The sequence below is a fragment of the Syngnathus acus genome, chromosome 13 (genome assembly GCF_901709675.1).
Source record: "Syngnathus acus chromosome 13, fSynAcu1.2, whole genome shotgun sequence".
NCBI classification, from domain to species: Eukaryota; Metazoa; Chordata; class Actinopteri; order Syngnathiformes; family Syngnathidae; genus Syngnathus; species Syngnathus acus.
Genome location: NC_051098.1, coordinates 10,292,772 through 10,306,267, shown reverse-complemented (window position 1 = coordinate 10,306,267; position 13,496 = coordinate 10,292,772). Strand labels below are relative to the sequence as shown.

Sequence of the window (13,496 nt, the reverse complement as noted above, 5' to 3'; positions counted from 1 at the left end):
GGGAGCATTTAAAAAAAAGACATCGGATCAATCAGAAGCTTAGTAAGCGATCATCCTTCCGATATCATTGCTTACTACTTTTTTTTTTTTTTTGGATCCACAATATCTGAGTGCAATGAAAAAAGCTTATGTATATATTTTAAAACCAGCTTGACAGTTTTTTTTAAATTACCAGGCCATTTTGCTTAAGTATATGTAACGTCTAGAGTAAATATACGCCAATATATATTTGTCGAGAGTAAATTTGTGTTTGTACTCTTGATTTGTTGAGTTCAAGTAGGACCCAGAAAGAGCAGATGGACAGAACATGGAAAGCAAGAGTGCTCATTGACACATTAGACACACATTCTGTTCTACACGGCTGTCGAGTGGCTCGACAGCTCCTCGCCAGCAAAAGAACACATGACCAAAAGCAATTTTCTTCCTGATGAGCTTTGCTTTAGAAAATGACAGAAAAAAAAATATGTCGGTTGTACTAACATCTTGCAACAATGCAAATGTTTGCCATTGTTGATACAGCCATCAGAACAATGAAGCTCTTGTATCAACACTGGAGGTGACAGCAGTTATAATTGCAGGCAACAAATCCTTAGCCAAACACTGAAATTGTTTCTTAGTGCTTGAGTTCATCTGATGACAAAACCTTAATCCCGTTTAAATTTGGATGCTAATCAGAATAGTTAGTACATACATGTCTGGGAGAAGAGGTTGGAAGACCCAGCTTCTGAATCGGATGTAAAACACTTTCTAATTTCTATCCCTTTATGAAAAAACACTATTTGCAATTTGACATTGCATAAAATGCAAAAACATAAATCGATGATTCATTTTTTGCTTTAGTCCATAAAGTTTGCCAAAAAATGGGCAGCAATGTTATTCACTGATTTCCATAGTAAACACAGTTTTGCTTTATTTGGATCAAAACACAAAAATAACCAGTCTGCTTTCATGGAGGACCACAGATATCTGACAATATGTTGCTAGGCGGAAATTGCAAGGTTTTGGACTCGAGGTCTCTAAACGATGAATCGATCCTCAAAAATATCGATTAATTTGATGATCGTTTGACAGGTGGGAAGAGCTATTAGACAAGTTAGGATGAGAACGAACTGTCAAGTAATAAATCAGCAACATGAGAATATAAGTAAGAGCAGAAAAATAAATTAACAAGTGTCTAATTGTGAAGAAAATGGCTATCCGAAGTGACTGAGAGCGAACATTAGCATGACTTGGACAGTGGCTAGTCACGTCTGTCTCGCGTGTCCCTCAGAGTCAACAAGTTCTAAAAATCGGCCGCGTGAGAACTTTGCTGTTTCTGATGTGGTTTTACAAAGGACTGAAAAAGAGACAAAAGCGGCTCCATGTGTCTTAATTTGAGAAAATAAAGGTCATTTGGGGAACAGACTTCAAATTGTGCTGCCACTTATTGTCACTACCCAAACATGAATTTTGATTTTTTTTTTACTTCTTCTTACAGTATATGAAAGGTCGGCAAAATGATTAGTGCAATGAGTGTACACCGCAAAAAGTGTTTCAATCTGGAGACCAACCACAAAACAATCTTCAAAAGCTGAAAATTCTGGCGATGGAATAAATGTACTTTTTTCTTTGTGTTTTTGAGCCACTTCTTCAAAAGCCTCAACAGAATCAAGCGAGGAGGGGAGTCTTTTTTTCTTAACCTCTTAAGGTTAAGAACAAAGGTTTAGAACAACCTTAAAGATTTTTTTTTTTTTGCATGTTTGTTCACCATGGTGGGGCAGATGACTATATTGACGCCACAGGCAGCTCTATGGAGGCTCATATTTCCCTTTTCCCAGTTTACTGTCCGTTTGTCCACTGGGATATCTAAAAGCCACTTACTGCACATGTCTCTACGTCCCTACTGGCACAATTGAGCTTTTAGAGTAAAAGGTATACAATAAACCAGAGGGACGCTGACCTCTCAGCCTATGGAACATTTCAGGTGTGACTTTGAGTGCATTGGTGTAGAGTTAACAGGAGTGCAATATTTGTCGGTGGTGCAAGTGACCCGGGCAACCAAAGGGTAGAAGACTTAAAAAAAACACACACACCACTGTAAACAATTTTATCCTCCAAGCACATAAACAATCCATGGTAAATACTCTTGGTTGGCACAGTGTGCAGGTTAAACTATAGGTGAGAGCAGTGTGAGATTGGACACAAAAAAAGGAAGCCCCCCCCCCCCCTCCTTCCCTTTTAAAACAATCCCCTGGGGAAATCACGTACAGACATCAACCTCACTTGAAGTTCTTTTCAACCACTTTCTCAGTTCTTTTCTTCTCTGCCTTTTATTCCGCCCTCTATTCAACATTCACTAATTTTATTATTACAATGGAAGGGCGGAAAATTAAATGGAGCAGTCAGATAATAGCCCCCAAACTAGCCTCTAACTTGTTCAGTGTTCATGGGGATGGGTGGAGAGGGAGAGAGAGCGAGAGCGAGAGAGATACAAGATAAAGATATAAAATAGATGGACAGATGGAATAAATAGATATCTCGATCGAGATACATACAATAGACAAACAGATAGATTGAGCAATGGATCGATGCTCTGCCTTTGCACTGATGACTTGGCCTTGGTGAAGAACTATTCTTTATTTAAAGAATGTGGGAAGGCCGCCCACATCAATTCTATACACTCGCCTCTGCAACAGTGAGAAGTGTGTGTGTGTTCGAGTATGCCTGTGTGTGTGTTAGTGTTAAAATGACCATTTTGAGTCCACAGAGACATATAAAAGGAGATTTTGAAATCTTGTGACTAACTGCTCTATCTTTGGGATTCTATGAACTCCCTTGCCAATTATTTTCTACGTATCGTGAAGATTTTCCAGTATGCAATTAGTGTGTCTAATTCTGAACCTTACTGATATAAGAGAAAGAAAGTGAAGCAATAAAGGCTGAGGTATTGTTTTAGGTTCACCAAAGAACACAGTAATCACTGTGTTTTTCTTTTTCATGTCTCTCTTTCTTTACATGCAAAGTATTTGAGGAAAAATTGTTATTTGCAGTTGCACATGTGCAAGTCTGATCTGATGCACAATTTATTGTCTTGAAATAAAGCGAGACACCAAAACACCACATCCATTGACTATTGGGCTGGGTATCTCAGGTGAAAAACAAATAAGTTAATATCCCACAGGGATCCACAACAGATATACTTCAGCAGCTCTAAATGTAGTTCATTTATCAAAGAAAACACCAACAATACTGCTGACACACATACATACGTGTGCAGCTTGCATTTTCTGCACCAAGGTTTTTAATGCCTGCGTTACACAAGTGGGTGCTAATTTGTTGAAAGTGCTGCTGATGTGGATCATTTAAAGTGAAAATCTCAAATGGGTAAAATGTAAATAAAGCATGTGCATTAAAATATTATAATTCTTATTATCATTTTTTATATCATTATATATATTTTTTTAGAATTTTTTTTCCGATTGCTAACTGGAGTTGTTGCATATATACAGACAAGTTATACCAATGCAGAAAAACACATGACTATGTTTTGTCACACACGATTGAATGGAAATTGCCCCCGTGTGCTTTTTCAAATCCAAAGCAGAAATGAAAGTGCTTCACAAACATGATAGACATAATGCTGTGTTGTGCTTTTTATGAACAACCCAGCAGGCCATCAGGCTTCAATTGGAGGTCTCGTGTGTGGCTAATGTGAATGCAAATTAAAAATAAAAATAAAAACAAAGGTTACCTCTGTCATATAATCTAGTCAACACCATCGCAGCAGCATAATCATCATCATCATCATCATCAGCGACGGATATACTACTATTTATTTTCTTTAAATCGTTTTGTCGAAAGACAGATCGTATGTGAAATTAACGAGATTTGTCTCAGAGTCAGTTGAGAACTAATTGGGTAGGAGGAAATATGGAATCATTTGCTAGAGACTGCATCAATATTTGAGCCGCGTCCTGTTTTTTTTCCTTGATGAAGACAATGAAGCGCTTCCTGTTCGCCCAGTGAATATCAGACTGCAAAAGCAGATGACATAACGACCTTGCACACAAACACTGAAGAAAAATGGGAAACTGAGAATTTTAATCAATGTATTTAAAGTGTGCCACAGTAACTTTTCAAAATAACTACAGACCTTTGAACTTAGATAAAGTTTTCATCTGACGTTTTCATTCTTCAGTTTCCTTACCATGCATAAAGTAAAATAAAAATTTAGTAGGGATGTTTGATAGCACTTTTTTACAAATTGTTATCAGAGTATTAAGTTTCTCAGTAACCACCAAAATCAATGCTAGTACTTTTGATATCTAAATTTCCCCGCAAGACAAATGACAGATCATTTTAGAAAAATACCTTTATCCCAATATTGTGATTTTCCGCAAAATTGCATTAAATTAATGGCAATTTTCTATTCTTCTCATTTCTGGTTCCTGATCATAAAAACAGCCCCATTAGGGCTGTTGGCTTCTAATTTCTAGTTCCTGATCATAAAACAGCCACATTAGGTCGGTACATACTGGTATCGGTTAATGTTGCAAGTACTGATACTCGCACCGATACCAATACTGACTAATTTTGGGATTTTTATCCGTTGACAAAACCTTGCTAAAATTATGCATGCAATTAATATAAATTTAGTTCAAGGGAGCCCATCAGCTACTAAATGGGCGAAAAAGGTCAGCATATTTCTTGTCGAGTAATAAGCATATTCACTGGAAATATTTGCGCAAAGAAAGGGCACCACTATGTACATACTATAGATAATAAACAACATCATGGAATGTTGCAATTTCATTTGTATGCATGAAACACATCCTCATGAAAGCACATTTGAAATGAATTTATTTGGCCGCATGCCATCTCTTCACACTCTCTTGATAATTATGGTGCTACAAGTGACACTGAAATCATTAGTTCATTCCCTTGTACACTTGCGTCATCAGAATTTAATTTCACCACTTTTACATTTTTCAACTCAGTCAACTAAAATCAGCAATTCATTATATCGACTATGTTTCATACTGTCAAAGAAAAACGCAGTAAAACCTCGCTTGAACGGACCCGGACATTTTCGGGCCACAAAGTATTTCAATTTAACGGATCCACGGCTGGACGACCTCTGCCCCCTATTAATCCATAGATGGCGGTTCCGCTGTATCCATATTTCCAGCTCTAAGCGATATCCAATGCAAACTTTTATGTTACTGAATTTCAGCCTCCAGCTTACACACCAGGATGTTAGCACCACACGATTCTTTGACAAATTAATCCCCACAACTGTTCAGCTGAGGGCTGAGAAGAGATTAACCTGCCGCTTTTGCTGCCTCATTGCCTCAAGTGCTCATGCGAAAATGTGCACACATGTACAGTACATACAGTGTGCACAAAGACCCTCCTGCCAAAATCTTAACTTGGGCCAATGCACCCCTGATCCCCGGTCATGCTCATCGTTATCATTTTATATTTAAACTGGCATGACCGCAAAGCAGGCAAAAATTAATCACTAATTACACATCTCCGAGACCTGAACATGTGTAATTCACTGGGGCAACACCAACAGGTGGCGCTGAATGTGAGTCAGCAGGCAGCCGCTTCCAAGCATTTCACGTCATGGTGACACCTTAGCAATGAACCAAAAGCGGAATGCTGTTAAACAAGGTTTCTAAGCGTCATCGCTTGGCTGTGGATATACGCATGCGGAAGCTTGACTCATGCCAGCACAGTAACCACATATAGCAACACTACAAACATCACACACACATTTAAAGGTTAAGTACATTAAATAAATACAAAGCCAAGCTAACTTTACAGACAAGCTGCAACTGGGGGGGGGAGTAAATGTGTTGAAATACACTGGACACCCATAAAGTTAAGTACCGTAACGATCACATTGTATCTCTCGTGTGTAAATAAGGCATGTACATTTACATGTGTCTCATTGAGTGCGTATCCATACAAGTCATTCAGTCTGAACGGAGCATGACCACACGGGCAACCAATCTATTTTCATTAAAGCCTCTTTTAATTTGAATTACAGATGCCAACGCACTTGTTGCGAGCGTGGCTAGAAAACGCAATTATTGTGCTAAAATGTGTGCCAGTGTGTGTGTTGGGGAAGGGGGTGGGGGCGGTAGAACAGAAAGGGAGGTCATTTTAAATTGAATGCCTCAATTGTATGACACGTATCGACCAAACGCACAAAGGGAGTAACAAAAAAAAATAATATTGCTTGTATTCCCTCCGGAGGTTTGAATGGACAGATCGAATCAACACAAAAGCATGCACGCACACACACGCACACAACATATTGACATGATCGCGTAACCATTCACCCACCACTCAAACAAACATTGGTTTTAATTTCCTCCTGCTCATATTTATGAGCATTTTGTCTTTAATGATTCTTAGCTGCACCCTACTCTACAAGTCCCAACACGCAAACACATGCAAATACACTCTCTCTCTCTCTCTCTCTCTCTCTCTCTCTCTCTCTCTCTCTCTCTCTCTCTCTCTCTCTCTCTCTCTCTCTCTCTCTCTCTCTCTCTCTCTCTCTCTCTCTCTCTCTCTCTCTCTCTCTCTCTCTCTCTCTCTCTCTCTCTCTCTCTCTCTCTCTCTCTCTCTCTCTCTCTCTCTCTCTCTCTCTCTCTCTCTCTCTCTCTCTCTCTCTCTCTCTCTCTCTCTCTCTCTCTCTCTCTCTCTCTCTCTCTCTCACACAAACACACAACACACAAACACACAAACACACACACTATGCAAGTGATAAGAATCAAGGGAACAAAAGGGCTGCAGCCACACAAGCTCCAACTTACCTTCTACGGAGAAAAAAGTTTGGTGCTCCACAAATGAACAGCCTGCATGTGTGTGTGTGCGCCATGTGTGTGTTTATATTTGATATTGTGACAGATTTCCCCAAACTGTGTTTCATAATCTACCTGTGATTGTGACAGACTCGATAAGGGCGAAGAAAATAAATAAAGGCAAGAGAGAAAAAAGTGCCGAGCATCGGGCATCCTGTTTGAGTTCCTGTTTCGAGACCTGGCAGTTACGTGGCTACGAGACAATTAAGCGAGGAAGACTGCGCTCTTACCTGGACCTGTTCAGAAAACGTGGTGGACTGTCTGCTTGTCAGGCTAGGAGCAGAACTCTCCTCCGGACGCAGTAACACTTGCTGACCTCGTCTGCAGGCATCAAAAAAGAAAAGTCAGGACGCATGCATTTTTTTTTTTTTGGGCAGCTGTGCGCGCCGAGAAGCTGCTGTTAAAACAACTCAAACACACAAACTAATCTGGTAAGTTTGGAGCTGAGGAATGCTGGAATTTAAGCACGTGTGTAGGGGAATTCAAGATAAACTGTGTGTGTTGAGCCCTTACAGGTCCTTCCCCTTCTGCCTCTCGAACGCGGTCATGTCATCTCCACCTGTCGTACGCAGAGAGAGCGCCGGGGTCACACACGCATTGGCGCACGCGGCGACGCGGTGATGCTCGCACTCGCAGCAGCAGGCTGGAACACACACTAGTGCACTGACACCACGAGCAGCGGCTCGCAAAGCTCAGAGTGAACGCGCGCTCTCTCCTCCTCCTCTTGCCACCTCCTCCTCCTCCCACCCCCATCGCTCTGCTCATCCTCAGGGTCTTACTGCCTCCATCAACCTTGCCCGTGTTTCACTTTCTTGTTGTTGTTCCAGCTGGATAGCCATCAACACACATGCACCGGCGACAATGTCATGCAGGGAAGAACCCACACACCTGGGAAAAGCCTTCCTGAGAATTTTCAAATAATGGCTTAATAATTGCCATCAATAGAACCACCATTACTCAATACCCCAGAATCAAGGCAGAACATTTTTTAGGTTGGCTATCCTGTTCAAGCTTGCAGGGGGATCAAGAGCAATTTCCAGTTTACATAAGCTGAGAGACAGACAGCTCACTGCCAGTATTGCAGGGCAACTGCGAATGGGGCATCGGCCAGGAAATGAGCCTGCATATGCAAACCACTAGACTACAAATCCCCCCGGGCCAAATTTCTCAGCATTGCTACAGTGTTCAGAGAAATGACGATTTCCAGATTGTCTGTATAATTCCTACAAGTGCACCAATTACAATGATTGCAGATCATGCTGGTGCACTCTCATGTTAAGGTAAGAGTCTTTCTGTGACTGCTTCTTATGAAATGTTTTTCCAGAACACCAGCGTGTGTTGGCTCCAAGCAGGAAACACAAAGCTAAACAGTGTCGCTCTTAGTTCATCGTATCAAATGATAGTGTGCACACATACACCTTCAAGAGGACGCCTGTTTATAGATGGACTGTGTGTCCATCTTCTTCTGCCCTCCTTCAGGAATTAAATACTTCATCTGAAGAGAGCACTGATCACAAGGCTTTCATTCAAAACAAGCAGCTGGTGCTGCTGCTCAAAAATTCACTCACTCACTCACTCACTCACTCACTCACTCACTCACTCACTCACTCACTCACTCACTCACTCACCCCAAACCACAGTGCAGGAGACCTTAATTAGCATGGACCTAAAAAACAGTGAATAACCTTGGTGTGTGTGCGTGCGTGTGTTTGTGTGTGTGTATTTGTGTCAGGGGGTGGGCCGTGCATGCATAACTGTGCATGTGATTAGTTGAACTAAATCAACATGTCATCACAAATGTGTGTTTGTCATGAGGAACACACACACAAAACAATGATTGAAAGTGCAGATGTACAAACGTGTGTGTGTGCACGTGCGTGTGTGTTCTCCCATAAACATTTCTGCGAATGAAAGCTCTAAATGGTGAAGGTGCACTCAGGGGAAAAGGGCTAATCTACATAATGGTGGAGCTATATTAACGGCAGCCTGATGCACTCAGTCACACAATTTGACATCTCATCCAGATAATCCGTTTTTTTGTAATAGTCCTTGTAAAAAATGTCATTGAAATTGCAAACCATGCTCCAAATTATTATGCATGTACATTTTATAATGGAGGATTTCCAACAGGAAAACTGTTTCTAAATACAAATATAAAAATGTCAACCGCGATCCACCTCGGAATTTCTACCACCTTTACCAAACATAGACTGTGCATATATGCTTGAGTTGAAATTCATCAACTCATTGGCATATTTCAGATTGACAGTAACGATGCTACGTTCAAAATTGAATTTAAAACGAATCGGGCCTCTTAGATACTGTTGAAAACCAATCCTCCATGGCTTATTAGATTCTCTGTGACTGCAGTTCATCCCTGCTTGATAGAAAAACAAATCTTGAGAGCCTCTTCTGAAATTGGAGAGTGAAGCCCATCTTCAGGTGGCTGTGACAGAAGTGTGTTCAGCGTGATGAGTAATGTGCATCTGAGAAGCTGCAACTGCCTAAGGAGCTGAATAAGGTGCAAAGCACAAGTAGATCAGATCTAGAATAAGGAGCTTTGTGAAGACAAAATGTTGCACTTATGTATATGATTACCGCGAGTAAAAATAGTAAGTCAAGTACCACCGTTTATAAAATCCGCTGCAGAGTGAGGAGTGTAAATGACTTTGCCTTATTGTTGCACGTCATGTATTTCCTTCAACAAGACAAGGAGTAAAAAAACAGGAAAGCAACAACGACACGCCCTGTACAAAGACGTACGCATGTGATATGGTGATTTCAAAAATACACTGAGGTTGCCAACTCTGAGCTGGTCTCACAGCAGAGGAAAACCAGAATAGGTGAATGACGACAAAGTTCAACCGGTGATAAAAGTTCAAAGTGAAACGCAAACCATGTTTGTGCGGATATATTCTGGCAAGAGGCAGTTTGTGTCAGCAGGGTGTGATCTGACAAGAATATCAGGGGCACGTTTTTGTGACTCGACAAAAGTGATACTGTACCGATCCAATATAGAACACATTGCGGATGTGAGAATTTTCTTAACTCTTATCAAGTTTGTAAATGTGCTGAAAAACACACTGGGTGGATTTTTTTTTAGGGAGTGTGGACGGATTGTTTTTTTGAAATTGAAATATAAATTTTTTTAAAAGCCCAGTTATGCGTAGGTCTTTGTAAAGCGCTTTGAGCACCATATGGTGTGGATAAAAGCACGACGTAAGCACACTCCATTTATTGTGTACCATTCCTACGCCGTAACAAAAAAAGCCTTAAAAGGTGAACTGCGATATACCGAGGGAATCTTTGAAACCTTAACAATGTTAGTTCAACCTTTAAAAATACAAACTAGACCACATGTATTTTGTCCTATAATGATCCAAATGTTCATGAACTGTATCTTGTGTGTATGCAATGGCATAACAATGTCAGTAGTCAAACATGACCTTTGTAACGTTTAAGTATCTTGGCTGAGCAGGTTAAAAAAAAAAATCTCAGTCCAAGGGGGATAATTGAGACATTGCAGAATATAGTATAACAAGACAATACAGGTTTTCTCGCAGCAAAATGGACACATGTTCAGCTGGATATGTAATATGATCACACCTTTGGGATATGAGTGACCGTGAAGTCAACCTGGTTCGGGTCAGGTTTGACTCTAAAGGCTGTCAATCACAGGCAAAGTAGTCAAATTTCCAGGCCATTTCAAATATTTTCTAAGCTGTTAATTTTGTTCTTGGAAGCTGGAGCGTAAGCCAGTTGCCATCGTTGCAGTCAACGCATCAATTTGGACTGAAAATGGATAAAAAATGGTTTTGTTTTGGAGGTTCATCTATATGTAACCAGCTGACAAAGTGCATATTTAAAAAACCAAAGTTGTTGCGGTTTAGCGGGTAAAAGGATAGTCTTTGGGGAAACGGACATGTCCATTAAAATTCAGAATAGGTAATTGCCAAAACAACAATGGTGGAGCGCAGCTCAATTATAGCACTGGTAGAGTGAACAGAAAAGATTACATTTGCCAAATCCACATACCTGACAATGACAGTAACCCAAGACTATTTCTCTACCCTACAAAAGTGCAAAACCTTTCCAATATCCCATATACGTATCTAATAAACCTTTCCAATTGTGTGGTAGACCATAGACTCAGCAGCCAATCATAGGACTGACATTAAACGACAGACAATCATTTTAAATTTACATTTTCACTCTGTAACCACATACACTTCCTCCAGGTATTTGCTCATTGCTGCTCATGTCAAAAGTAGGCAGTGAAAGGAATTAGCAATAAAAATAAAATGGACAGGGAGTGAAATAAAGGTTGCATGGCAAGGATCGAGACAGGAGAGAATGATGACAAGGCTGATAATGAGCTGTTGAAGGTTGTACGTGGGGGGCCGGACCCTGCCACTCGGTGAACCCTCGGGAAATGATAGCCTTGGCTAAAAAGCTAATAGATGTCACGGCTTACGCAATAGGAGGCGCCAAATGGAGGTATGCACAAACATGGAGTGGAAGGAGCTCTGTGAATACTTACAAAGAAGAGAAAAGGTAAAGACGTTAAAGATTGCAAGACGAAGGCAAAGAAAGCCACTTGGCAAGCGGGAAGCACCAGCAAGCGAGCAAAAATAGCGTGGGTGAAAAAGAAATCACTGCGGCAACAAAGCCGCCTTTGACATTAAGTGAAACATCATAGCTGGAGAAGAGTCATGCAGGGCAGAAACACGCAGAGGAACTGCAGCAAACACAAAACTTCCTCCTAGTTGTGCCACGATTTTGTTATTTTTCTGACTTGTTTTCGTAAAACTACCTTGTTACTACAATTGTGGGCAACAGATTGTCACAACACTCAGTTTGTCGCGTGCGGGCGGGCAAAATAATTATTCATTACTTCGGTGTGCGTGGGTCGTGGGAGGTTATTTTCACAAACAGTTAAAACCATAATTATCATCCGACTTTAATTCAAAATGAGTATAAGTTGTTTAAATAGATTGGATGGATTGGTCCATCTTCTGATCAGATAAGACCTATCAGGGCTGTCAAACTCGTGTTTGACGTGGGCCGCATTGTAGTCATAGATTCCCTCCGAAGGAATCTATGACTGACGCCTGATAGTATATATACAGTATAAGCTACACAATAAAGTGATGAATAACTAGTTTTGAAATCAGAGAGTAGTAAAAACTGTTAAAATATAAAAAATTTTCAACATGAACTAACGTTTTTATTTAGTATTGACACACAAAGTCGATTTGTTTTCATGGGCCACATAAAATGATGTGGCGAGCCGTATCTGGCCCACAGGCCTCGACTTTGACACCTATTAGATAGGTGATCAGTTATCTTTTTTTTTCGATCGTGATCGGCTCCAAAATTCCGATCATGTGAACTTTCAGGTCACTTTCTTGCCTCATTTCCACATTAAAGATAATTCGCCCAATGATAATTTGCTGTCACAGAAGTGAGTGTATTTGATGCATAACACACAAAAAAAGTACCTTTGCATAAAGCAGATAGATTATACAGAAGAAGCCCAGCAATGTTTTATTTTTCCTTCTACCAATTTGGACTAAACAGAATGTACGACTGGAGTGGTTTGAATGGGTGCTGTAACTATTTTTAATGACACCACAAGTGCGTGTGTGCTGATGTGTGTGAGAGTGCATGAAAGAAAACAGGAATGGCTAAGATTGGTTGTCATGGTACCATATGCTCCCGAGTTTCAAATATCATGGAACAATTTATTTCATACAATTTCCGTTTCTTAATGAAGCAGTGAATGCATTGCACTGACCCTGGTGGGTGCACACACACAAACGCACACACAGACACACACACACGCAAGAGGATGCACACTCAGTCGCACACTCATAAACAGCTTTATCCACTCAAAGCGCAACCTTGACATTTTCTACTGCAAAAATGAAGGATCAGAACTGAACTGATAGAATGAATAGATTAAAAACAGAAACAAATATTTATTTTCAGATGGGAAATATGACTTGAACTCATAACAAGCATTCTTCAGTGACAAAACAGATTAAAACGTTGAACTTTTGACAATGTCCACACAAAGATAGAGATTTGTTATTAAATAGATATTTTTCTAGACAGTTCGGCATTTTGTTGGCACATAAAAACATACAATAGTCATATTTCAAGCTGTCAAAATGAATCGATTAATAGACAACTAATCGGTTTTCAAAACTAATCGACAACTATTTTAATAATCGTTTAGCAGCAATTGTCCAAATCCTCTAAACCTCAACAGTATTTTTTTTAATTAATTTTTGTAGTCATTCATGAAGGCAGACTTATTGTCTTTACTGTTTAATCAAAACAAAAAATTTGGAAAAATCTGCTCTTATTTTGGAAAACATTGACCTCATCAGTAACTGAATTTGTTTCAAAAAGGTTGGCGAATAAAATAATCCCTCTTGTCATATTCAATTATATTTTAGTTGTTTTTCAATCACTAAGTGATACCAAATAATCAACATTCAGTTAACACACCATAAATAGGGGAAAATGGTTTTGAAATCTACTTTTATGTCAAATAAAATTGTATCCGATAAATCGATGATAGAATATTCGATTCTAAAAATATTTGCTAGTGACAGCCCCAGACACATTGATTAT

General features: G+C 39.9%; 1 protein-coding gene across 2 annotated transcripts in view; it reads right to left on the bottom strand.

Moving 5' to 3' along the window:
• The window catches only part of LOC119132023 (cGMP-dependent 3',5'-cyclic phosphodiesterase), a 90,143-nt gene that overhangs the window by 57,603 nt on the left and 19,044 nt on the right, over positions 1 to 13,496 (bottom strand). Inside the window, exons 1-2 of one of the 2 annotated variants that reach the window (XM_037266889.1) lie at positions 7,368 to 8,965; positions 7,085 to 7,175 (exon numbers count right to left, since the gene is read on the bottom strand). In XM_037266889.1, coding sequence (XP_037122784.1) covers positions 7,085 to 7,175; positions 7,368 to 7,402 — 126 coding nt within the window. In that variant the 5' untranslated portion in view covers positions 7,403 to 8,965. Of the gene's footprint in view, positions 1 to 7,084; positions 7,176 to 7,367; positions 8,966 to 13,496 lie in introns of those variants that run through there. The other variant, XM_037266888.1, reaches the window with a different exon arrangement.